The sequence below is a fragment of the Ahaetulla prasina genome, chromosome 14, assembly GCF_028640845.1.
Source record: "Ahaetulla prasina isolate Xishuangbanna chromosome 14, ASM2864084v1, whole genome shotgun sequence".
Lineage (NCBI taxonomy): Eukaryota > Metazoa > Chordata > Lepidosauria > Squamata > Colubridae > Ahaetulla > Ahaetulla prasina.
Genome location: NC_080552.1, coordinates 6,100,572 through 6,124,691, shown reverse-complemented (window position 1 = coordinate 6,124,691; position 24,120 = coordinate 6,100,572). Strand labels below are relative to the sequence as shown.

Genomic DNA, 24,120 nt, shown 5'->3' with positions numbered 1-24,120 from the left:
AATACCGGGTTTTCGATTTCAGTTATATAGAATGTAAAGGATGTATGTGTGTTTTTATTTTTATAGTTCTAATGTACACTGGAGAAGGCATTTAATTTCGTTGTACCACATGGAGTGACAAAACTAAATCCCAAGAAAATCAATATTTTTTTTTTAAAAAAATTAAAAGGTGAGCGAATAGTTGTCATTAAATTCATAGTAAATTGGGAGGCAAGGCAATGATATCTTTTCCTCCTCCGTGTTGCATAACTCCATAGCGCCTGCCTTCCCAGAAGTGAGTTCGTTTGATGCTTGGCACCATGTTTACAGCAAGATAGTTAAGAATTGGGAGGAAAAGGACGCCTTTGTGGAGGAAGGCAACTTCTCAACAAGCTTCTGCGCCATTTGACACTGGTGGAAAGGGGGCTGTGCAATCCAGATGCATTTGCTGCAGCTGTCAAAAAAAAAAAAAAGGGGACAATACTAACAAGATTCAGAGCTTCTAAAATGGATACCCTCCTAGTGCTTTAGATCAGGGGTCTCCAACCTTGGCAACTTTTAAGCCTGGCGGACTTCAACTCCCAGAATTCCCCAGCCAGCAAAGCTGGGTAGGTTTTTTTAACCACCTGCCCATCCCAAATGCTACTGCCAGCAATCAAATGTCATCAATCCGGATCCAGGAAATGCGCAGCCTGCCCTCCAGAACAAGATTCCCCCTCCCCAAGATCTAAATGGGCCCCTCTCTGCTGTTGTTTAGAACGGGGGTCTCCAACTTTGGCCACTTTAAGACTTGTGGAATTCTGGGAGTTGAAATTCTTCAGGCTTAAAGTTGCCAAGGTTGGAGACCCCTGTTTTTGACGGCCTCTGCAATGGGTGTTTCAACCTTTTTCTAACAGCACGGGGTGGGGGTGGGTAGGGAGAGGAGGCAGCAAGCCCTTCAAGGACAGTACCTGTATTCTCATCATGGCAGGCATGGGGGTTCACTTCTGCAGGAGTGGATCAAAGAGCCCCCACTCGAACGCCAGCATGGCCTGAGGGTTCAGCCGCTCTTTGGGTTTCCGGAAGCTCTCTTTGGCCTTACAGAGAGCAGCAAAGGACTCAACAGGAGCGGATTTCCCCGTGAACTTCTGGACCGGCTCTTCCCTGGAAAAGCAAATAAAACCCACCTATCAAACCCAGATCGCCAGATCTTCAGATGTTATCACGTTATGCAGATGTAGAAGAGGGAGAAAGGCGTCGTTAGATCTTTTGCAAAAAAGCAACTGGTTGCCCAGCAGGGATAGGAGGTGCCAGAATTGTCCTTAGAATCCGAAAGCAAACATCATGTCTTGAATTATAACTGGTTTCATGGTATGTTCTGCAGAGCAGGGGTGTTTGCAGTAGCCGTGGTGGCACGGGTTAGAATGCAGTACTGCAGGCTGACTCTGCCCACTGCCAGGAGTTTGATCCTGATGGGCTCAAGGTTGACACAACCTTCCACCCTTCCAAGGCCAGTAAAATGAGGATCCAGATTGTCGGAAGCAGTAGGCTGATTCTAAACCGGTCAGACAGCGCTATAAAGCACAATGAAGCATGTCAAGAATATTCATGACTAGACAAACATGTTACCAAGGTCAGCCAATTGGGAGCTGACACAGAGTGGAGCCAGGCAGAAGAGGTGGTAAAAAATGCTTTTAAAAGGCTCTGGTGTTCCCAGCTGAGTTGCCTGATCCTCAGAGGCTTTTAAAAGCATTTTTTACAACCTTTTCGGCTGAAGAAGTTGTAGAAAAAATGCTTTTAAAAGTGAAAAAAAAAAGTTGGCCACGCCCACCCAGTCACATTACCCCGCCACCAAGCCACGCCCACAGAACCGGTAGTAACAAATTTTACATTTCACCACTGCTTTACAACCCCTCTAAGCAGTTTAGAGAGTCAGCCTATTGCCCAGGGGTGAAATCTACTTACCTTCCTTATCAGTTCGGAAGTCCACATGTGCAAAACCTCCACCACATTCTCAGAAGGTAAAAAAAACATTACTTCCTGGTTAAAACCAGGAAGTAATGACACCCAGGTGGGCGGGCGGAGCTTCGCACCACCATCACTACCGGATCGCTGAACCACCGGCCACGATCGCTACCGGTTCGCACAATCCGGTCCGAACCGGGAGCATTTCACCCCTGCTATTGTCCCCAAAAATCTGGGTGCTCATTTTACTGACCTCAGAAGGATAGAATGACCCTCCTCTCAGTGGTGAAATCCAATTTTTTTTACTACTGGTTCTGTGGGCATGGCTTGGTGGGTGTGGCTTGGTGGGCATGGCAGGGGAAGGATACTGCAAAATCCCCATTCCTTCCCCACTCCTGGGGGAAGGACATTGCAAAACTCCATTCCCACCCCACTCTGGCACCAACCAGAGGTGGTATTTGCCGGTTCTCCTAACTACTCAAAGTTTCCGCTACCGGTTCTCCAGAACCTATCAGAACCTGCTAGATTTCACCCCTGCCCCTTCCTCCCCACCCCCCACCCCCATTAAAGAAACGTGGGCTCACAAGATGCGAAGGAACGGGTTGTAGAGGAACTCCTCGGCCAAAGTAGAAGGCACCGTTGGAAGGTCTTCATCTTCTCGGAGCTGTGAAAGAATAAATCAGTGAGACCATGTCACGGCTGCCGTTCTGCGAGCTTTGCATCACATCCTGCCAGCCTGACATTAGCAACGGGGGAGATGGAGGGGGAGAGAGGTTGGAATGTGGGGGGACGGCGGGTGTGTGTGTGTGAGAGATTGGGAACTAATCAATGTCGGCATGAAAAGAGAGACACACCAATCCAGTCCAAGTCAACCAAAAGAATTGAGGAAACGGAGAAGGCGCAAAATGAGGGTCCGTCACTTAAACAAGAGAATTAATTGGATATTGATCGATATCCATGGGGGGAGGGGTTGATGGAGTGGTCAGCAGAAAAGGGAACGTTAATTGCATCCTTTGTGTGCCAAACCAGCAGATTCTGCTTCCCTACTTCTATAACTACTTTTGCTTTCGGTAACATATACTGTTGGAAACAATGAGCCAGGACTCTTTCTTTGCTAACTAACTAGCTAGCTTAAGTTGCTTAAGTTAGTTTCTTTGCTAACCAGCTAACTTAATTGGGACAGATGACAGACTTTTACCAATGTATCAGATGTCCTGGTGGTTGACCCTGAGGAACTACAAAAGGCTTAGGGGATGAGTAGACCTACTCTAACTTCCGATCCAGCAAACTGGGGTATTTTCAAATACTTTTGATTTTTTTAAAAACAAACAAACAAGCAAGCAATGGAAGCATAAAAGGAGTCTTTCAATCACATGGCCATCCGGAATTGGTTTTGCCACCTAATGTCACTGCCAGCAATCAAGGTTTGTACTCCATTGTTCAGTAGTTTAGAACAGGGGTCATCAACCTTTCAGACCTCAGGGACCACTAAATTCATAATTTTAAATCCTATGGACCACTAATATGATCTGCCTAATGACCAGCTGGGTGGGCGTGGCTACATGGTCATGTGATTGGGTGGTTGTGGTCAACTCGACGTCACTCATGTTGAGGGGCGCACCTCGCCGGCCTCTACTCGCCCCTCCCCTCCCAGACCCTTCTCGCCTGCCTGCCCAGCCTCCTTAGTGCTCCAACAGGAAGCAGTTGTTGGAGCTAAGCAGCCACAATGAGAAAGAGTTGGCAAAACAGCTCAATTCAAATTGGACCTGAGGAGGCTCAGCAGAAGCACCTCACTGAGGACTAGGAGCATAGGCTTTCCAAGCAGAGAGAAGACCTGCGGGAGTGCAAGGCCAGGAACCGATGCCTGGAGGCTCAGCGGGCTGAGATGATCAGCCAGTTCCAGGACATGGTGCAGTCCCACTGGAACGAGGCCCTCCGGGTCTTCACCACCAGCAGCACTTCCCTCCAGTCTTTGCCCAAAGCCCTGCGCCAGGAGGCTGAAGCAGACCCCAAGACAGAATTCTGCCCCCCTCTGACCCACACAAAAAGACCCCAAAGGGGGAGACTCTCTGCAGCAACACAAACATTCATTGCATGTATCCATCCCAGGGGCCATAGTTTCAGGACCCCTGATTTAGTGCAATATAAAAAATGCAAATAATGTTTCTGTAGACAACCAAAATTTTCTCACGGACCACCAGTGGTCCATGGACCACCAGTTGGTGACCGCTAGTTTAGAACGATGTGTTTTGCCACTGATGTTGGCTTATACCAGAAGCCATGATTTAAACAACTCAAAGTCTAGCAGGACCTTTGAAGCAATCACTAAGCTAACGAGAGACTGATGTTACTGGTCATAATTCTGGCTTTTATAAACGGTCCAGTTTCTGGAAAGATAAAGAATTGGGAGAAGAATATAGAACCACTCACTTTAGCCCAAATGAGCTTTTCTTTCACAAATTCATTCTCTGGTTCCACCTTTGAGGCAAACTTCAAATTCTGGGTTGTGTACTCGTGTCCACAGAAGATTTTCTGTAAAGGAAATTTTTTTGTATTTCAGGCTATCACGTCCAGAGTGATTCTCCTTGAAACCCCTTCTGTCCACAAAACAACTTCTCTGTGATCTCCAAAGTCCCTACTGACGGTTATCCAAAACTGGAAATGTGGCTTCTCAGGTTTTTGAGGAAGCGAATTTTGTGGGTTTGTCACAAAAATGGTTGTCAAGGGATTGTGGCAAAAAGACGACGTGGTTCATAAAATAGAGGTTGGCTTTTTCAAATTAAGAACGGACCCTTTTCCAAATTCTCCCTCAATCTGGAGAGGGCAATCATAAAGAAAAAAAAAAATCCAATCATACGTGATATTATCCACTCTTTGTCAGGGATGTTTTAATTTATATTCTTGTCCTCTAGGGTTGTTTGCCAAGTATCAGCTTCGCCTTCTCCCAATGTGCTCCCCAGGCACTGTCAGCTTAAAACGTTTTTAATTAAATGTTTTAATTATTGTGTATGTTTCTGTTTGTATTTTATTTGCCTGTTCACCGCCCTGAGTCCTTCGGGAGAAGGGCGGTATACAAATTAAAACATTATTATTATTATTATTAATGAGCCAGGACTCTTTCTTTGCTAACTAACTAGCTAGCTTAAGTTGCTTAAGTTAGTTTCTTTGCTAACCAGCTAACTTAATTGGGACAGATGACAGACTTTTACCAATGTATCAGATGTCCTGGTGGTTGACCCTGAGGAACTACAAAAGGCTTAGGGGATGAGTAGACCTACTCTAACTTCCGATCCAGCAAACGGGGGTATTTTCAAATACTTTGGATTTTTAAAAAAACAAACAAACAAGCAAGCAATGGAAGCATAAAAGGGGTCTTTCAATCACATGGCCATCCGGAATTGGTTTTGCCACCTAACGTCACTGCCAGCAATCAAGGTTTGTACTCCATTGTTCAGTAGTTTAGAACAGGGGTCACCAACCTTTCAGACCTCAGGGACCACTAAATTCATAATTTTAAATCCTATGGACCACTAATATGATCTGCTTAATGACCAGCTGGGTGGGCGTGGCTACATGGTCATGCGATTGGGTGGTTGTGGCCAACTCGACGTCACTCATGTTGAGGGGCGCACCTCGCCGGCCTCTACTCGGCCCTCCCCTCCCAGACCCTTCTCGCCTGCCTGCCCAGCCTCCTTAGTGCTCCAACAGGAAGCAGTTGTTGGAGCTAAGCAGCCACAATGAGAAAGAGTTGGCAAAACAGCTCAGTTCAAATTGGATCTGACCGAAAAGGAGGCTCAGCAGAAGCACCTCACTGAGGACTAGGAGCATAGGCTTTCCAAGCAGAGAGAAGACCTGCGGGAGTGCAAGGCCAGGAACCGGTGCCTGGAGGCTCAGCGGGCTGAGATGGCCAGCCAGTTCCAGGCCATGATGCAGTCCCACTGGAACGAGTGGGTCTTCACCACCAGCAGCACTTCCCTCCAGTCTTTGCCCAAAGCCCTGCGCCAGGAGGCTGAAGCAGACCCCAAGACAGAATTTCTGCCCCCCTCTGACCCACACAAAAAGACCCCAAAGGGGGAGACTCTCTGCAGCAACACAAACATTCATTGCATGTATCCATCCCAGGGGCCATAGTTTCAGGACCCCTGATTTAGTGCAATATAAAAAATGCAAATAATGTTTCTGTAGACAACCAAAATTTTCTCACGGACCACCAGTGGTCCATGGACCACCAGTTGGTGACCGCTAGTTTAGAACGATGTGTTTTGCCACTGATGTTAGCTTATACCAGAAGCCATGATTTAAACAACTCAAAGTCTAGCAGGACCTTTGAAGCAATCACTAAGCTAACGAGAGACTGATGTTACTGGTCATAATTCTGGCTTTTATAAACAGTCCAGTTTCTGGAAAGATAAAGAATTGGGAGAAGAGTATAGAACCACTCACTTTAGCCCAAATGAGCTTTTCTTTCACAAATTCATTCTCTGGTTCCACCTTTGAGGCAAACTTCAAATTCTGGGTTGTGTACTCGTGTCCACAGAAGATTTTCTGTAAAGGAAATTTTTTTGTATTTCAGGCTACCACGTCCAGAGTGATTCTCCTTGAAACCCCTTCTGTCCACAAAACAACTTCTCTGTGATCTCCAAAGTCCCTACTGACGGTTATCCAAAACTGGAAATGTGGCTTTTCAGGTTTTTGAGGAAGCGAATTTTGTGGGTTTGTCACAAAAATGGTTGTCAAGGGATTGTGGCAAAAAGACAACGTGGTTCATAAAATAGAGGTTGGCTTTTTCAAATTAAGAACGGACCCTTTTCCAAATTCTCCCTCAATCTGGAGAGGGCAATCATAAAGAAAAAAAAAATCCAATCATACGTGATATTATCCACTCTTTGTCAGGGATGTTTTAATTTATATTCTTGTCCTCTAGGGTTGTTTGCCAAGTATCAGCTTCGCCTTCTCCCAAAGTGCTCCCCAGGCACTGTCAGCTTAAAACGTTTTTAATTAAATGTTTTTAATTAGAACAATTAAGTGGAACAACTTGCCTCCAGACATTGTGAATGCTCCAACACTGGAAGTTTTTAAGAAGATGTTGGATAACTATTTGTCTGAAGTGGTGTAGGGTTTCTTGCCTGGGCAGGGGGTTGGACTAGAAGACCTCCAAGGTCCCTTCCAACTCTGCTATTATTATTATTATTATTATTATTATTATTATTATTATTATTATTATTATTATTATTATTATTATTTACACAAAATGACAGTATACACAGCAAACGAGATAACTCTGCTGGATTTCGTATCACAGATCACTAGTCGAACACTTCCCAAGCGTTTAGGACTGCGTGCTGTATCGGCGAATTATGCAAGCAGATCCCAGGAAGGTAGCCTTCTGCAGCTGACCAATGGTGATCTTGTCAATTATTATTATTATTATTATTATTATTATTATTATTATTATTATTATTATTATTATTATTATTATTATTATTATATAATCAAATAAAAATCACAATCGAAACAAGTTCATGACATAAAATTGAATCACAGCACTTCCCTCTACAATCCCAGATTAAAATTCAGGCTATCAAGAACTAATGAGAGCTTGACTATTCAAACACCACACAATAGCAATAGCACTTCCACTGCCTTATATACCGCTTCATAATGCTTTACAGCCCTCTCTAATAAGCAGTTTAGAGAGTCAGCATCTTGCCCCCCAAAAATCTGGGTCCTCATTTTACCCACCTCGGAAGGATGGAAGGCTGAGTCAACCGTGAGCCACTAAGGATTGAACTCCTGGCAGTGAGCAATGAGTCAACCTGCAATACTGTGCTCTAACCACTGCGCCATTACAGGAATAGAATAGGAATATAAAGAAATAGAATAGAAAGAAATAGAACAGGAAATAATAGAAATAGAAATAGCACTTAGGCTTATATACCGCTTCACAGTGCTTTACAGCCCTCTTCTCTAAGCGGTTTACAAAGTCAGCCTCTTGCCCCCAACTATTCAGGTCCTCATTTTACCGTCCTCGCAAAGGATGGAAGGCAGAGTCAACCTTGAGCCGGTCAGGATCGAACTGCTGGCAGTGAGCAGTGATTTAGCCTGCAGTACTGCATTCTAACCACTGCCCCAACAGGGCTCTTAAAATAAATACTTAAAAAGCACAAAAAAATTGGAAAAGGCTTCTGGGTGTCAGGGTTCTAAGTAACAGCCCCAACGAAATCAAACTCCAAGGCTTTCAATTCCTCAAAACTAACTTTTACGAGAGATGTCATATTGGCCCATCTGGGAAAACCCGAATCTGAAATCTTCTGGGTTTTCCTCACCCAAAAGAAAGTTCAAGACCTTGCCTACTTCTCCCACACGTCCACCACTGCTCCAGTCAGTTACTTCACATAGAGGAGACAACCTCCATGGTCTTCTCGGCACAGCTGTTGGACACCATAATCTTTAACTCCTCTACAAAGTTTTGTTATGGCTAATTCTTGAGGCCGTGGTAGCTCAGGCTGTAAAGAAGTCTGTTATTAGAAAACAGCAGCCTGCAATTACTGCAGGTTCAAGCCCGGCCCGAGGTTGACTCAGCCTTCCATCCTTTACAAGGTAGGTAAAATGAGGACCCAGATTGTTGGGGGGGCAATAAGTTGACTTTGTAAATATACAAATAGAATGAGACTATTGCCTTACACACTGTAAGCCGCCCTGAGTCTTCGGAGAAGGGCGGGATATAAATGTAAATAAAAATAAAAAAATTCTACTTCCCTCATGCAATCCCCCCTCCCAACTTCCCACGGTAGGATTGTGGCTGAGCCGCGCGATCATCAGAGTTTTTTTTTAACTTTTAAAAGCATTTTTTCAGCCGCAGAAAAAATGCTTTTAAAAGTAAAAAAAAGCCTCTGATGATCGTGCGGCTCAGCTGGGATCGTCAGAACCCTTTAAAAGCTTTTTTTTCCCTCTGGCGATCCCAGCGGAGTTGCCTGATCATCACAGGCTTTTAAAAGCCTTTTTTTACAACCTCTTCGTCCAAAGAGGTTGTAGAAAAAATTGCTTTTAAAAGTAAAAAAAAAGCCTTTGATGATCGCGCGACTCAGCTGGGATCATCAGAACCCTTTAAAAGCTTTTTTTTCCCTCTGGCGATCCCAGCGGAGTTGCCTGATCATCACAGGCTTTTAAAAGCCTTTTTTTTACAACCTCTTTGGCCGAAGAGGTTGTAGAAAAAAATGCTTTAAAAAATTTTTCTTTTAAAGTTGGCCACTCCCACCAACTCACATTACCCCTCCCACCAAGCCATGCCCACAGAACCAGTAGTAACAAATTTTACATTTCACCCCTGCTCCTCTATCCCCAACACTGGCCCTCAAATGGGAACCTCCGCAGGGCAGGAGGGCCCAGAGCCTGGCACCTCAGCGGCAGCAGAAGCCGCTCAAGCCTACCGTCTCCTTTGGCAGCCCACCCAGGACCTCCATCAGGCTCTTGTACAGCTGTTCAGCTGGGCATTCCAGGAGTCTCCCACAGCCACCGACAAATAAGGTGTCACCTAAGAACACAAGAAAGATGCACAATCAAGCCACAATTTCCCCCCCCCACACACACACACTCTTGATTTCCCCCCCTCCCCTCCAACCACTTGGTCATTTGATCTGGCCGTTACTCAAGGAGCATCAGTAGGGCAATTAAAACACCTTCCTAGCGACCGAGTGTCATACTAAAAGGTAAAGGTAAATGTTCCCCTCGCACATATGTGCTAGTCGTTCCCGGCTCTAGGGGGCGGTGCTCATCTCCGTTTCAAAGCTGAAGAGCCAGCACTGTCCAAAGACGTCTCTGTGGTCATGTGGCCGGCATGACTCAATGCCAAAGGCGCACGGAACACTGTTCCCTTCCCACCAAAGGTGGTCCCTATTTTTTCTACTTGCATTTTTTACCTGCTTTTGAACTGCTAGGTTGGCAGAAGCTGGGACAAGCCATGGCAGCTCACCCCGTTACATGGACCTAGGGATTCGAACCACTGAACTGCCGACCTTTCGATCAACAAGCACAGCATCTTAGTCACTGAGCCACCCTTTAGTGTCATACTGCATTATGATATTTGCTGACAGGTAGACCTCAACTTTCAAAGGTTCTCTTAGTGACCATTTGAACTTACAACAGCACTGATAGATAGAGAGATGGGGATGATAGAGAGATAAATAGCAATAGCCCTTAGACTTATATACTGCTCCACAGTGCTTTAAAGCCTTCTCTAAGCGGTTTACAGAATCAGCCTGGGGACCCACAATCTGGGTCCTCATTTTACCTACCTTGGAAGGCTGAGTCATTCTTGAGCCAGTCAGGATTGAACTGCTGGCTATGGACAAAGCCTGCAATAATGCATTCTAACCATTGTATCAACAAAGAAGGAAGGAAGGAAGGAAGGAAGGAAGGAAGGAAGGAAGGAAGGAAGGAAAATAGCAATAGCATTTAGACATATATACCCTTTCACAGTGCTTTTCCAGCCCTCTCTAAGCGGTTTACAGAATCAGCTTTTTGCCCCCAACAATCTGGCTCCTCATTTTACCGATCTCAGAAGGATGGAAGGCTGAGTCAACCTTGAGCCGGTCAGGCTCAAACTCCTGGCGATGGGCAGAGTCAGCCTTCTATACTGCATTCTAACCACTGGCAAGGAAGGAAGGAAGGAAGGAAGGAAGGAAGGAAGGAAGGAAGGAAGGAAGGAGGATTAACAGTAGTACTTAGACATATACTGCTTCACAGTGCTTTACAGTCCCCTCTAAGCTGTTTACAGAGTCAGCCTCTTTCCCCCAACAATCTGGGTCCTCATTTTACTGACCTCAGAAGGATGGAAGGCAGACTCGACCCTTGAGCCTGGTCAGAATCGAACTGCCAAACTGCAGTCAGCCAGCAGTCAGCAGAAGTAGCCTGCAGTACTGCGCTTCAACCAGTATAAAGAAACACAAATGGGCTGCAACTATTCACACAACCTGCTGGTTAAATCACTTGTACATCCAGAGCTAGGCTTGGTGACCTAATCTTGTAGACTTTATTCAATCGGGGCGTCTTGCCATGTTGCAGCCGCCTTATTTTGTGAACCTAGAAAACAAGTTAAGCTAAAACTGTTTCAACAGCTTTGCATGCAATGAATAATTTCTCCGTTCCCTAAGGCTGGCTCCAAAGATCTCCTCTACCACAGGACCATAACTGCAGTTCATTTCTCAGGGCCGACCTGTGAAAGCTGCAGGAGCGTTCAGAGAATCGTTTTCCCACACGAAGTAGCAGACGTGTCCCGAGGTGTGGCCCGGAGTGAGAAGGCACCGTATATTGATGCTGCCAAACTGTCCAAAAGAGAAGAAGGATGGGTTGTGTGTCAAAGGCCAAGACAGCGGCCAACCATCCACCCGTGCTTGAAAACGGTTCCAACTCGCGCCCACTTGTTGGGTTCCCACAACATTCTAGACCAGGGATCACCAACCTTTCAGACCTCAGGGACCACTAAATTCATAATTTTAAATCCTATGGACCACTAATGTGATCTGCCTAATGACCGGCTGGGTGGGCGTGGCTAGGTGGTCATGTGACTGGGTGGGTGTGGCCAACTCGATGTCACTCATGTTGAGAGGTGCACCTCGCCAGCCTCTACTCGCTCCTCCCCTCCCAGGCCCTTCTCGCCTGCCTGCCCGGTCTCCTTAGTGCCCCAACAGGAAGCAGTTGTTGAAGCTAAGCAGCCACAATGAGAAAGAGTTGGCAAAACAGCTCAGTTCAAATTGGATCTGACCGAAAAGGAGGCTCAGCAGAAGCACCTCACTGAGGACTAGGAGCATAGGCTTTCCAAGCAGAGGGAAGACCTGTGAGAGTGCAAGGCCAGGAACCGGTGCCTGGAGGTTCAGCGAGTTCCAGGCCATGAGGCAGTCCCACTGGAACGAGGCCCTCTGGCTCTTTGCCACCAGCGGCACTTCCCTCCAGCCTTCACCCAAAGCCCCACACCAGGAGGCTGAAGCAGACCCCATATCGGAATTTCTGCCCCCCCCTCTGACCCACACAAAAAGAACCTGAAGGGAGATTCTCTATACAACACAAATGCTCATTGCATGTATCCAGCCCAGGGGCCGTAGTTTGAGGACCCCTGATTTAGTGCAATATAAAAAATGCAAATAATGTTTCTGTGGACCACCAAAATTTTCTCATGGACCACCAATTGGTGACCACCATTCTAGACAAAGCCAAACTAGAGTTGGCTCGTTCGTTGTTGTATATGTGTGTGTGTGATGGGAAGGCAGTCTTTGTGTTTGCAAGGGCCATGACCAAGTCAATCCCAAGAAAACATCAATTCAATAGCGGCAAATAGAATAACAGAGTTGGAAGGGACCTTGTAGGTCATCTAGTCCAACCCCCCGCCCAAGCAAGAAACCCTACACCATTTCTGACAGATGGCAGTCCGGTCTCTTTTTGAAAGCTTCCAGTGAAGCTCCCACAACTTTTGAAGGCAACTTCTGATCCATCGGTAGATTGTTCTCACTGTCAGAAAATGTCTCCTTATTTCCAGGTTGAATCTCTCCTTGGTCAGTTTCCATCCATTATTCCTTGTCTGGCCTTCGGGTGCTTTGGAGAATAGCTTCTCCCCCTCCTCTCTGTGGCAGCCCCTCAAATATTGGAAGACTGCTATCATGTTTCCCCTGGTCCTTCTCTTCACTAGACTAGCCAGGCCCAGTTCCTGCAAACGTTCTGCGTATGTTTTAGACTCCAATCCCCTCATCAACTTGGTTGCTCTTCTCTGCACTCTTTCTAGAGTCTCAACATCTTTTTTATAGTGTGGTGACCAAAACTGGATGCAGGATTCTAGGTGTGGCCTTACTAAGGCTTTATAGGATGGTATTAGTACCTCATTTGATCTTGATTGTATCCCTTCGTTAATGCAATTTAGGATTGCATTGGCTTTTTTGGCTGCTGCTACACACAGCTGGCTCATATTTAGCTGGTTGTCCACTAAGAGGCCAAAATCCCTCTCACAGTTACTGCTATTAACACTGGTTTCACCCAGTCTGTATGTGTCCTTTTAGTTTCCCCCCGATAATGACATCCCCTAAATTCCGCTGAAGATGTTACCTAGCCTGGTAACAAAAGGTTTAGAAGCCAACTTACACAAGGTTGGGTAACGAATCTCCACCCTCAAACATCAATTCCCCTCCAAATTGGAGGAAAACACCCTGCAGTCAAGTCACAAGGAAGGCCAAGCAGTTGTCAGCAGCACAACAGGCTGAGCATGGACCCACTGTCACAAAGGGCAGGCCAGGAGGTTGCAAATTTCAACTGCACCCTAAATGCCTACGACTGCCGGTTGCTCAAAAGAGTCAACAGAGACTAACCCAAAAGAGATACTCTAAATCTAACGCACGAAGGAAAGTGCAAACAATGTGAATGACGCCATCACTGTGGGTAGTTTTAAACTTCCCTGTAAATAAGCCATACTACCAGGGGTGAAATGCTCCCGGTTCGGACCTTCCAACTCTGTTATTCTATTATTCCGAGATGCTCTGGATGTTAGTTAATAAAGTCACCCACTCAACTTTCGTGCCTAACTCACCATCTCCTGGTCATTGGCCTACACACCAACACAACAGCTTTTGGGTGTGATCATGATTTCACCAAGAATTCCGTGTGCAACGGATTCAGCCATGAGGCTTCTTGGCTTCCCGATTACATAGCCCAATATTTCTTAACCTCAGAAACTTTTAAAACATGTGGACTTCAACTCCCAGAATTCCCCCACCCGCCTCCGAGGTGCTTAATTTAGACATCAGAAGGGAAGGTAGTATGTTAATGAGAATCAACTACATTACTAAATGTCTAGAAGGTACTGGGCACTTAGCAGGAGTGAAATGCTCAGCCCAGATCGGCTGATCCAGTAGCGATGGCGGCGAGTGGTTCGGAGAACCGGTAGCAAAAATCCCTGGTTCCCCGCCCCCAATGCCCAACTGAGCCGCGCGATCATCAGAGGTTGGTTTTTTTTTTTACTTTAAAAAGCATTTTTTCTTCGGCTGAAAAAATACTTTTAAAAGTAAAAAAAAAAGCCTCTGATGATCACGTGGCTCAGCTGGGATTGTCAGAGCCTTTTAAAAGCATTTTTTCTACAACCTCTTCGGCCAAAGAGGTTGTAAAAAAAATGTTTTTAAAAGGCTCCTCTGACGATCCCAGCTGAGTTGCCTGATCATCAGAGGCTTTTTTTTTCTTTTAAAGGCAAAAAAAATGCTTTTAAAAGAAAAAAAAAGTCTCTGACGATCAGGCAGCTCAGCTGGGATCGTCAGAGAAGCCTTTTAAAAAACATTTTTTTACAACCTCTTCCGCCGAAGAGGTTGTAGAAAAAATGCTTTTAAAAGTTAAAAAAAAAAGTTGGCCACGCCCACCCAATCACATTACCTTCCCACCAAGCCACGCCCACAGAAACGTAATAACAAATTTTACATTTCACCACTGCATACTATCATCATCTTCTATTAATGACTCCATAATCTCTTGCATTGGGGTGGAGTCTGAGCAACTGAATGGAGCGAAGTGTTTTGCTGGCCGGATGCCCTTCCTGTCGCCAATGCGGAGTTTTGTTCCGCAGATATAATCTCAGCGTAACCAGAGACAGAAATTTCTGCCTCTACCGAGGATCGAACTCACAGCCTCCTGATTGTGAGGATACCACAATAATATTGAACAAGGGTGTGATCCGGTCCATGCTTACCTTTAATTCCTCCTCATGAGTCACTCGGTGTGTCAGAGCTCCCACCCGTTCATCCCCACCATATATCTCCAGGCCGGGATAAATTTTGGCCAGTTCTTCATTGTCTCTTGCATGATCCCTTGGGAAAAAAGAGGAGGAAAAGGGAAGTTTCTTTCCAATTTGGAGGAGAGAGAAGAGACTGTCGAAAAGAAAGCAGAACTCCTCTATGGCAGGGGTCTCCAACCTTTGCTGGCTGAGGATCTCTGGGAGTTAAAGTCCACAAGTCTTAAAGTTGACAAGGCTGGAGACCCCTGCTCTATGGTAGTTTTTTTTTTTCTTTCAAAATTTTCACACCCCATTCGCAGGCTGAATAGTTCTTTGATTCCCACCCTCCCCCCAATTTTAAAGAATAAAAAAAAATATCCTTCAGTAATTTCTCCAGAATGGGCCCCACGCAACAAAATGAATTTTAACGTGAAGAAAAGCAAAACTTTACATTTAGGCAGGAAAAATCAAAGGTATAAGTACAGATTAGGCGAGACCTGGCTCAAAAACAGGAACTATGAGAGGGACCTTGGAGTCTTAGCAGAGGATCACTTGAATATGAGCCAGCGATGTGCAGCAGCAGGCAAAAAAGCTACAATCCTGGTTAGAATAGAATAGAACAGAACAGAACAGAACAGAACAGAACAGAACAGAACAGAATAGAATTCTTTATTGGCCAAGTGTGATTGGACACACAAGGAATTTGTCTTTGGTGCATATGCTCTCAGTGTACATAAAAGAAAAGATACATTTGTTAAGAATCATTAGAATAGAATAGAATAGAAGAGAAGAGAAGAGAAGAGAAGAGAAGAGAAGAGAAGAGAAGAGAAGAGAAGAGAAGAGAAGAGAAGAGAAGAGAAGAGAAGAGAATTTCTTTATTGGCCAAGTGTGATTGGACACACAAGGAATTTGTCTTTGGTGCATACGCTCTCAGTGTACATAAAAGAAAAGATACATTTGTTAAGAATCATTAGAATAGAATAGAATAGAATAGAATAGAATAGAATAGAATAGAATAGAATAGAATAGAAAATAGAATAGAATAGAATAGAATAGAATAGAATTCTTTATTGGCCAAGTGTGATTGGACACACAAGGAATTTATTTTGGTGCATATGCTCTCAGCGTACATAAAAGACAAGACACGTTCACCAGGTATCATAAGTTATCACACTTAATGATAGTCATAGGGTACAAATAAGCAATCAGGAAACAATCAATATCAATATAAATCATAAGGATATAAGCAACAAAGTTACAGTCACAAGTGGAAGGAGATGGGTAATGGGAATGATGAGAAGATTAATATTAGTGCAGACTTAGTAAATAGTTTGACTGTGTTGAGGGAATTTTTTGTTTAGCAGTGATGGAGTTCGGGAAAAAACTGTCCTTGTGTCTAGTTGTTCTGGTGTGCAGTGCTCTGAAGCGTCGTTTTGAGGGTAGGAGTTGAAACAGTTTATGTCCAGGATGCGAGGGGTCTGTAGATATTTTCACAGCCCTCTTTTTGACTCATGTAGTATTCAGCTCCTCAATAGAAGGCAGGTTGGTAGCCATTGTTTTTTGGTCCTCTGAAGTCATGTGAAGTATTAGGGCCGCTGTATAAAACCCTTAGTAATGCCACAGCTGCAACCAGTTTTGGTCACCATACTACTTAAAAGATGTTGAGACTTTGGAAAAAGTTCAGAGAAGGGCAATTAAGATGATCAAAGGCCTGGAGACTAAAACATAGGAAGAACGGCTGCAGGTTTTGGGTTTGGCTAGTCTGGAGAAAAAAAGAATTAAGGGTGACATGATAGCAGTATTTGTATTTGAGGAAATGCCACAAAGAAAAGGGGGTCAACTTATTCTCCAAAGCACCAGAGGGCAGGACAAGAAACAATGGTTGGAAACTAATCAAAGAGAGAAGCAACCTGGACTTGAGGAGAAACTTCCTAACAGTGAGGACAATTAACCAGTGGGACAGCTGGCCTCCAGAAATCATAGGTGCTCCATCACTGGAGGTTTTTAAGAAGAGATTAGACAACCATTTGCCTGGAATGGTACAGGGTCTCCTGCCTGAGCAGGGGAGTGGACTAGAAAACCTCCAAGATCCCTTCTATTCTATTCTATTCTATTCTATTCTATTCTATTCTATTCTATTCTATTCTATTCTATTCTATTCTATTCTATTCTATTCTATTCTATTCTACTGGGGGGGGGAATCCTCAGGGAAGGCCATCGACGGACTTGAAAGAAGGCTGCAGTTGTTTCGTTGGTGCCTCCCAAATTCAGCCCATCTTGAACCTGAAGAGGGCGGAAAGGCTGTTCTCAACGCAAGAACCAGGCCAAATACTTACCAATGGTGATGGGTAGTCAGAATGGCTTTTAGAATAATGTCTTCCCTTCGGATGATCTCTAGGAGCTAAGGAAAAGGGGAGAAAACACCCACGAAGAGCATAATGAACATAGATTTATTCCAAAAGATTTTTTATCAAGTCCTTAAATTTGTTACTTATGAGCCATGGTGGCAAAACAGTTAGAATGCGGTACAGGTAGTCTTGGAGTGACAATGTTCGTTTAGTGACTGTTCAAAGTTACGACGACCTGCCAACCTTTTCAACTCTCTACCCCTCCTCCCCACCCCCAATGCCCTAAGGAGTTTTGAAAGCTGCTCCAAAGGAAACCAACCTATACCATCTGCCCAGGGGTGAAATGCTCCCGGTTCGGACCGGATCAGCCAATCCGGTAGTGATGGCGGCAGATGGTTCGGAGAACTGGTAGCAAAAATCCCTGCCCCCACCCCCACCCCCGCACCTGCCCATGCCCACCCAATCGCCTAGTCGCCCGGTTCTTTCCGGCTCACTTGCTTTTCCCGCTCGAATGGTAGGAATAAATTGTTAAAAAATGCTTTTAAAAGGTAAAAAAAAGGCTCTGACAATCCCAGCTGAGCCGTGTGATCGTCAGAGCCTTTTTTTTAACTTTAAAAAGTTTTAAAAAGTACTTTATTTTACTTTTGTACTTTTACAACCTATTCGGCAGAATAGGTTGTAAAAAAATGCTTTTAAAAGGTAAAAAAAAGATCGTGCGCCACAGCTGATCACACACAACATACCTGCGCGCTGTTCTACTTATCCCATGCTTCCTTTTGGCGTGCACTGCGTGCACGTACCTTGCATTTGGTGCATGGTGCGCACTGCGCATGCGCAGCCAGCGAACCGGTAATTAAACCGGTTCAGATTTCACCACTGCACCTGCCTCTATTTTATCATTTCTCCCAAGCCTCTTACGATCCCATTTACCCGCTTGGAAACAGCTGCATCCACTGCAATGGCCTCTCGGGTGGTTTCTTCAATGATCAGGTACATGTAATTATCTTCCAAAATTGAAATCACTTTGACCTTCATGCTCCAGGGATTCAAGGATCATGGAAGCAAAACTGCCCAAAGGAAAACCACAATCATTAAAAAGCAATCCCAAACTGCCTTGTCTATTTCAATTATCTTGTCTTGTATACTTCCAGACACTCTGTAGTTTCAGCAACATGATCTAATTTATTCCGAGTTTTTCTTCCCTAAACCTTTTCCTTTGTTGCTCTTAATATCTTGGAAATCCCTCTCAAATTCTTTATTATGCAGCCACGAGGGCTAGAAACATAGAATGTTTTTAGATTTATTTATTTTTCTTCTGTCTTTTAATGACCCCATAATCCCGTGCATCGAGGCGGAGTCGGGGCAACTGAATGGAGTCATTCAGTTGCCCCGACTCCGCCCCGATGCACGGGATTATGAGTCAGCAGAATGTTTACTGGCCAGATGCCCTTCCTGTTGCCAATGCAGAGTTTTATTCAGCAGATATATTCTCAGTATGCCCACAGAGAGAAATATCTGCCTCTACCTAGGATTGAACTCACAGCCTCCTGATTGTGAGGCGAGAGCTCCATCTCTAGGCCACCACACTACTCAAACATAGAATACTTTTAGATCCACTGGTCTAAATATTCAATGTAGGCAAGGATTTCAGTAGGTTCTAACAGGTTCTGGAGAACCAGTAGCGGAAATTTTGAGTAGTTCGGAGAACCAGCAAATACCACCTCTAGCTAGCCCAAGAGTTGGGTGGGAATGGAGATTTTGCAATATCCTTCCCTTGGAGTGGGGTGGGAATGGAGATTTTGCAGTATCCTTCCCCCCAGGAGTGGGGAGGGAATGGGGATTTTGCAGGATCCTTCCCCTGCCCTGCCCACCAAGCCACGCCCACAGAACCGGTAGTAAAAGAATTTGGATTTCACCACTGGTTAGATCCACTGCTGACCAGGGTTTCTGGGAAACCAGTCCAATAGTGGGTTTGAAATCCTGTCGCTCATGCGCACGACGTTTCTGCGCATGTGCAGAAGCGTCTGGGCGGGTGGGCGGAGCTTCCCGCCGCTACTACCAGTTCGCCGGATCTGGGGCGAACCGGTAGCAACCCACCACTGAACCAATCCAAATAGATATAAAACTTTTAGTAAGACCCCACTTGGAATACTGCATTCAGTGTCGGTCATCAAAGATGTTGAGACTTTGGAAAAAGTGCAGAGAAGAGCAACTAAGATGCTTACGGGCCTGGAGACTAAACCTTCGAAGAACGGTTGCAGGATTTGGATACAGCCAGTCTAGAGAAAAAGACTAGGGATAAGCTGCAAAATAAACCATCAAAAGTATGTTTTGAAATGACGGAGCTCAAAGATATATGGAGACATGTAAATGGAAATGCTAAAGAACACACATACTTATCTGAAAGACATAGATCCTTTTCGAGAATAGATACATTTTGGATTTCTAAGAAATTAGCCGTAAGTGTTAGTAAAAACAAAGATACTACCAAACATAATCTCACACTTTAATCCAGTGTCTTTGACATATGAGAAAGCAGAATTTGCAGGCGGAGGTTAAATGGGACTCTATTATAAAAAAAATCAGTAATCGAAGACTATAAAAAAACCTGAAATTTTTAAAGAATAATCTAAATAAAAGTGTACACGTAAGAACAAAATGAAACACAAGAAAAGCTTTTATAAGAGGATAATTTATAAAGAGCAACAAAGTTGATTAGGGGCCTGGAGGCTAAAACATAGAAGAACGGTTGCAGGAATTGGTTATGTCTAATTTAATGAAAAGGATTAGGGGTGACATGATAGCAGTACCCAAGTATTGGAGGGGCTGCCACAAAGAAGAGGGGGTCAATTTATTCTCCAAAGCATCAGAAGGGAAGAAAAGAAAAACAAATGGATGGAAACTAACCAGAGAGAAGCAACCTGGAATTAAGGAGAAACTTCCTAACAGTGAGAACAATTAACCAGTGGAATTATTCAGTCTTGGAACTAGGAGGGATTTCAGATGAAACCTTAGTAGTAAGACCACACTTGGAATGCTTCATCCAGTGTTGATCAATGTATTATAAAACAATTTTGGGACTCTGGAAAGAGTGCAGAAAATAGCAACAAATATGAATAGAGGAGGCTAAAACCTACGAAGAACATTTGCAGGAATTGGGTTTGTCTAGTCTAAGAAAGACTGAGGGTTACTTGATAGCAGTCTTCTAATATTGGGGGGGCTGCCAAAAAGAAGAGGGGGGCGGGTTCAACTTATTTTCCAAAGCACTAAAAGGCCAGACAAGAAACAATGGATGGAAACTACTCAAGGAGAGAAACTTGGAACTCCGTCACCTTCGACAAGACCTAAGTTTAACTCATAGAATCATCTGCTGTAATGGCCTTCCTGTCAAAGACTACTTCAGCTTCAATTGCAATAATACAAGAGCAACCAATAGATTTAAACTCAATGTTAACCGCTTTAATCTAGATTGCAGAAAATACGACTTCTGTAACAGAATTATCAGTGTTTGAAATACTTTACCTGACTCTGTGGTCTCTTCCCATAATCCCAAAAGCTTTAACCAAAAACTTTCCATTATTAACCTCACCCCATTCCTAAGAGGACCATAAGGGGCGTGCATAAGCGCACAAACGTGCCTACCGTTCCTGTCCTATTGTTTTTCTTTTCTTCTTCCTATATATATATATATATATATATATATATGCTTATTCCTCCTAATATTTACTCATATATATGTTTATATACTATATAATCCTTTTTTATATGATGTTGTGACAAAATAAATAAATAAAATAAAATAAATAAAGAGAAGCAACCTGGAATTAAGGAGAAACTTCCTAACAGTGAGGACTATCAACCAGTGGAACAGCTTGCCACCAGAAATCACGGGCGCTCCATCACCGGGAGGTTTTTAAGAAGAGACTGGACAAGCCACTTGCCTGAGATTGTACAGGGTCTCCTGCTCGAGCAGGGGGTTGGGCTAGATGACCTCCAAGGCCCCTTCCAGCTGAATTGAATTGATTCCAGCTGGGGAAGGCTGCCCGAGGGCCCCTCCAAGGACCTTTGGCAGGAGGAAAGCCAGCAAGGGGGATGATTTCACCCCACCCCCACCTCGAAAAGCTGAAATCGGGGCTCTGCCAGTCACCCTCTTGATTCCATCCTAGCTTCACCCAGTCCAGCGTTTCTCTTATCTTGGCCACTTTGAGATGGGCGGACTTCAAGTCCCAGAATTCCTCGGCCGAGGCACGGGGCTGGGGCATCCTGGGAGTTGAAGTCCGCCCACCTTAAAGTGGCCAAGCACAGCTCTAGTCTAGAGCAGGCGGGTTTCCAACCATGGCCACTTTAAGACTTGTGGACTTCAACTCCCAGAGTTCCTCAGCCAGCTTTGCCAAGGTTAGAGACCCCTGCTTGCTGGCTGAGGAACTCTGGGAGTTGAAGTCCACAAGTCTTAAAGGGACCAAGGTTGGAGACCCCCTCCTCTAGAGGAAGCTGCCCTTCCCCTACCCCCCCCACCCCACCACCAGGAAGCTTTGTTTGACCCCCGGCCCGCAGCCCTTCCCCGGAGCCCCGCTCCCTCCCCGCCACCCGCCCCCTCCCCTTGCCTGGCGAGCCGCCGCAGCCAACGAAAAGCCTCGCCTTCCGGGGGGCGGGGCGAAACCGCCGCCGCCCCCTCCCTCCCTCCCTCATGCCTCCGGGCATGCGCAGAGCGCCTCTTCTCCGCAGAAAGGGGAGGAGGGACACCGGCTCGAAAGAGCCGCGGGCGGGGACGGCAAACTGGAAAGGTTGGGGAGGGCTGCTATGGGGTTTCCTGCTTGAGCAGGGGGTTGGGCTAGAGGACCTCCAGACACCCTTCCAACTCTTCTGTTCTTATTCTGCCTTCTATTCTTTTCTACTTTATTCTATATTGTATTTATATTCAAATTATATTATTACATTATATTATATATTACAATATATATTCTATTTCATTTGATTCTATTATATTCATATTATATTATTACATTATACTGGTATTGCATTATATTACATATTACAATATATATTCTATTCTATTCTATTCTATATTATATTCATATTATATTATTACATTATATTACATATTACAATATATATTCTATTCTATTCTTCTTGATTCCAATGTTCTATTCTACTCTACTATACTCTACTCTACTCTGTATTATATTATATTCATATACGGTATTATTACATTATATTACATATTACAATATATATTCTATTCTATTCTTCTTGATTCCAATATTCTACTCTACTCTACTCTTCTCGCCGCGAACTTAAAACCTATTTATTTCGTATGGCTGGACTGGCCTGATTTTTAAATCTTAAATTTTAGTTGAATTTTGATGGGTTTTAAATTTCTGCAATTTTATGGGGTGTAATGTTATTTTAAATTTCCTGGCTAATTGAATAAGTTTCTTAAGGGTTGTTTTTATAATGTGTATGTTTTTGTTTGTATTTTACTCGCCTGTTCACCGCCCTGAGTCCTTCGGGAGAAGGGCGGTATACAAATTAAATTATTATTATTATTATTATTATTATTATTATTATTATTATTATTATTATTATTATTATTATTATTATTACTACTCTACTCTACTCTACTCTACTCTACTATATTCTATTCTATTCTACTCTATATTATATTATATTCACATATTATTACATTATATTACATATTACAATATATATTCTATTCTTCTTGCTTCCAATGTTCTATTATACTCTACTCTACTCTACTCTTTTTCTATTCTATTCTACTCTATATTATATTCATATATTATTACATTATATTACATATTACAATATATATTATATTCTATTCTTCTTGATTCCAATGTTCTATTCTGTTCTGTTCTACTCTATTCTATATTATATTCATATTATATTATTACATTATATTACATATTACTATATTCTATTCTATTCTATTATTATAATATATTATTATATTCTATTGTTCTATTCTCCAAGGTCTCTTCCAAGACTGCTATCTTGTCTCCCCTGATCCTTCTCTTCACTAGACTAGCCATGCCCAGTTCCTCCAATTGTTCTTCATATGTTTTAGCCTCCCCTAATCATTTTGATTGCTCTTCTCTGCACTCTTTCTAGAGTCTCAACATTATTTGACCGAATTATTCAATCTCTTAGGAAATTAGAGCAATCCTTAGAGCAATCCTCTTAGGCAATCCTTATGATTTATATTGATATATTGATCATCAATTGTGTTGTAAATGTTGTACCTTGATGAACGTATCTTTTCTTTTATGTAACACTGAGAGCATATGCACCAAGACAAATTCCTTGTGTGTCCAATCACACTTGGCCAATAAAATTCTATTCTATTCTAAATTTCTCCTAAGCTGGATCTCTCTTACTTCTTTAGCCTCAAATGCTGGTTGACCTCTGTGATTGCCCCTCAAATACTGGAAGACAGCTATCATATGTTATCCTTCATCCTTCTCTTCATACTAGCCTCTTCAGGCTAGTCATACTTTGCTTAACGGTTCCTCGTATGATTTATCCTGCAAACCCTTTATTTTTTGTTGCTTTTCTCTGCACTTTTTCTAGAGTCTCCATTCATGTCCTTGTTTCAGGTAGTTTTGGCAGTCACATGGACATAGCTGACTGCAGCTTTCTTCTGGGATGTATTTTTTTTTTACTTCTCAAGCTTGGTTTTCTTGTGAGTCTTCTGTCCGTGTATTTGTGGTGGTCCGCCAGCAGTCTGTGGAGCTGGCAGCTGAGTCGGACAGTGAGAAGGGTTGGGAGGATGATGGACCGGTCCTGCAGTCAGGGGAAGGCCCGGATGAGGGCTCTGTGTCGGAGGCAGAGATGGGGCCAGGGCCATCTGGGAGGAATGCGCAGACTCTGGAGCCTCCAGAGGCGGACAGCAGAGAGGCAGAGGAACAGGAGGAGCCTGTTCCTAGTGCACGCATGAGAAGAGCTGCCAGAAGGCAAGAGCAGCTGAAGCAAAAAGGACGACCCAGGAGTAAGGCCAGGAGATGATTGGCCCCTCACATAAGCCTTAAAAGAGCAGCAACAAGCCTTTGGATTCTTTGTGGAAAAGCAACATTGATTCTTGTCAGCGTCTCT

At 44.0% G+C, this 24,120-nt stretch overlaps 1 protein-coding gene across 5 annotated transcripts; it reads right to left on the bottom strand.

Annotated features, from left to right (window-relative positions):
- Window positions 1-34: 34 nt before the first annotated feature.
- On the bottom strand, window positions 35-21,708 carry LOC131185161 (hydroxyacylglutathione hydrolase-like protein). Of its 5 annotated transcripts, XM_058157386.1 has the most exons (10): window positions 20,952-21,365; window positions 17,941-18,077; window positions 16,999-17,063; window positions 14,639-14,756; window positions 11,138-11,246; window positions 9,354-9,457; window positions 6,367-6,468; window positions 2,508-2,587; window positions 930-1,122; window positions 35-433 (listed from the first exon to the last, which is right to left on the bottom strand). In XM_058157386.1, the coding sequence occupies exons 2-9, from the start codon at window positions 18,043-18,045 to the stop codon at window positions 960-962; spliced, it is 846 nt and encodes a 281-aa protein (XP_058013369.1). In that variant the 5' UTR covers window positions 18,046-18,077; window positions 20,952-21,365; the 3' UTR covers window positions 35-433; window positions 930-959. The 5 variants fall into 5 exon arrangements, with proteins under 5 accessions (XP_058013369.1, XP_058013366.1, XP_058013365.1 ...); XM_058157383.1 differs by lacking the exons at window positions 6,367-6,468; window positions 20,952-21,365 and adding an exon at window positions 21,615-21,708; XM_058157382.1 differs by lacking the exon at window positions 6,367-6,468 and having other exon boundaries at window positions 20,952-21,366.
- Window positions 21,709-24,120: the final 2,412 nt, after the last annotated feature.

Bases quoted from the DNA above. Each gene is read 5' to 3' on its own strand.
- LOC131185161 (XM_058157386.1), bottom strand. From the start codon at position 18,045: ATGAAGGTCAAAGTGATTTCAATTTTGGAAGATAATTACATGTACCTG. The intron at 14,757-16,998 runs GTAAGTATTTGG...TTTTTTCCCAAG, and splicing joins CTGACTACCCATCACCATTG to GGATCATGCAAGAGACAATG. The intron at 1,123-2,507 runs GTGAGCCCACGT...TTGCTTTTCCAG, and splicing joins AACCCGTTCCTTCGCATCTT to GGAAGAGCCGGTCCAGAAGT.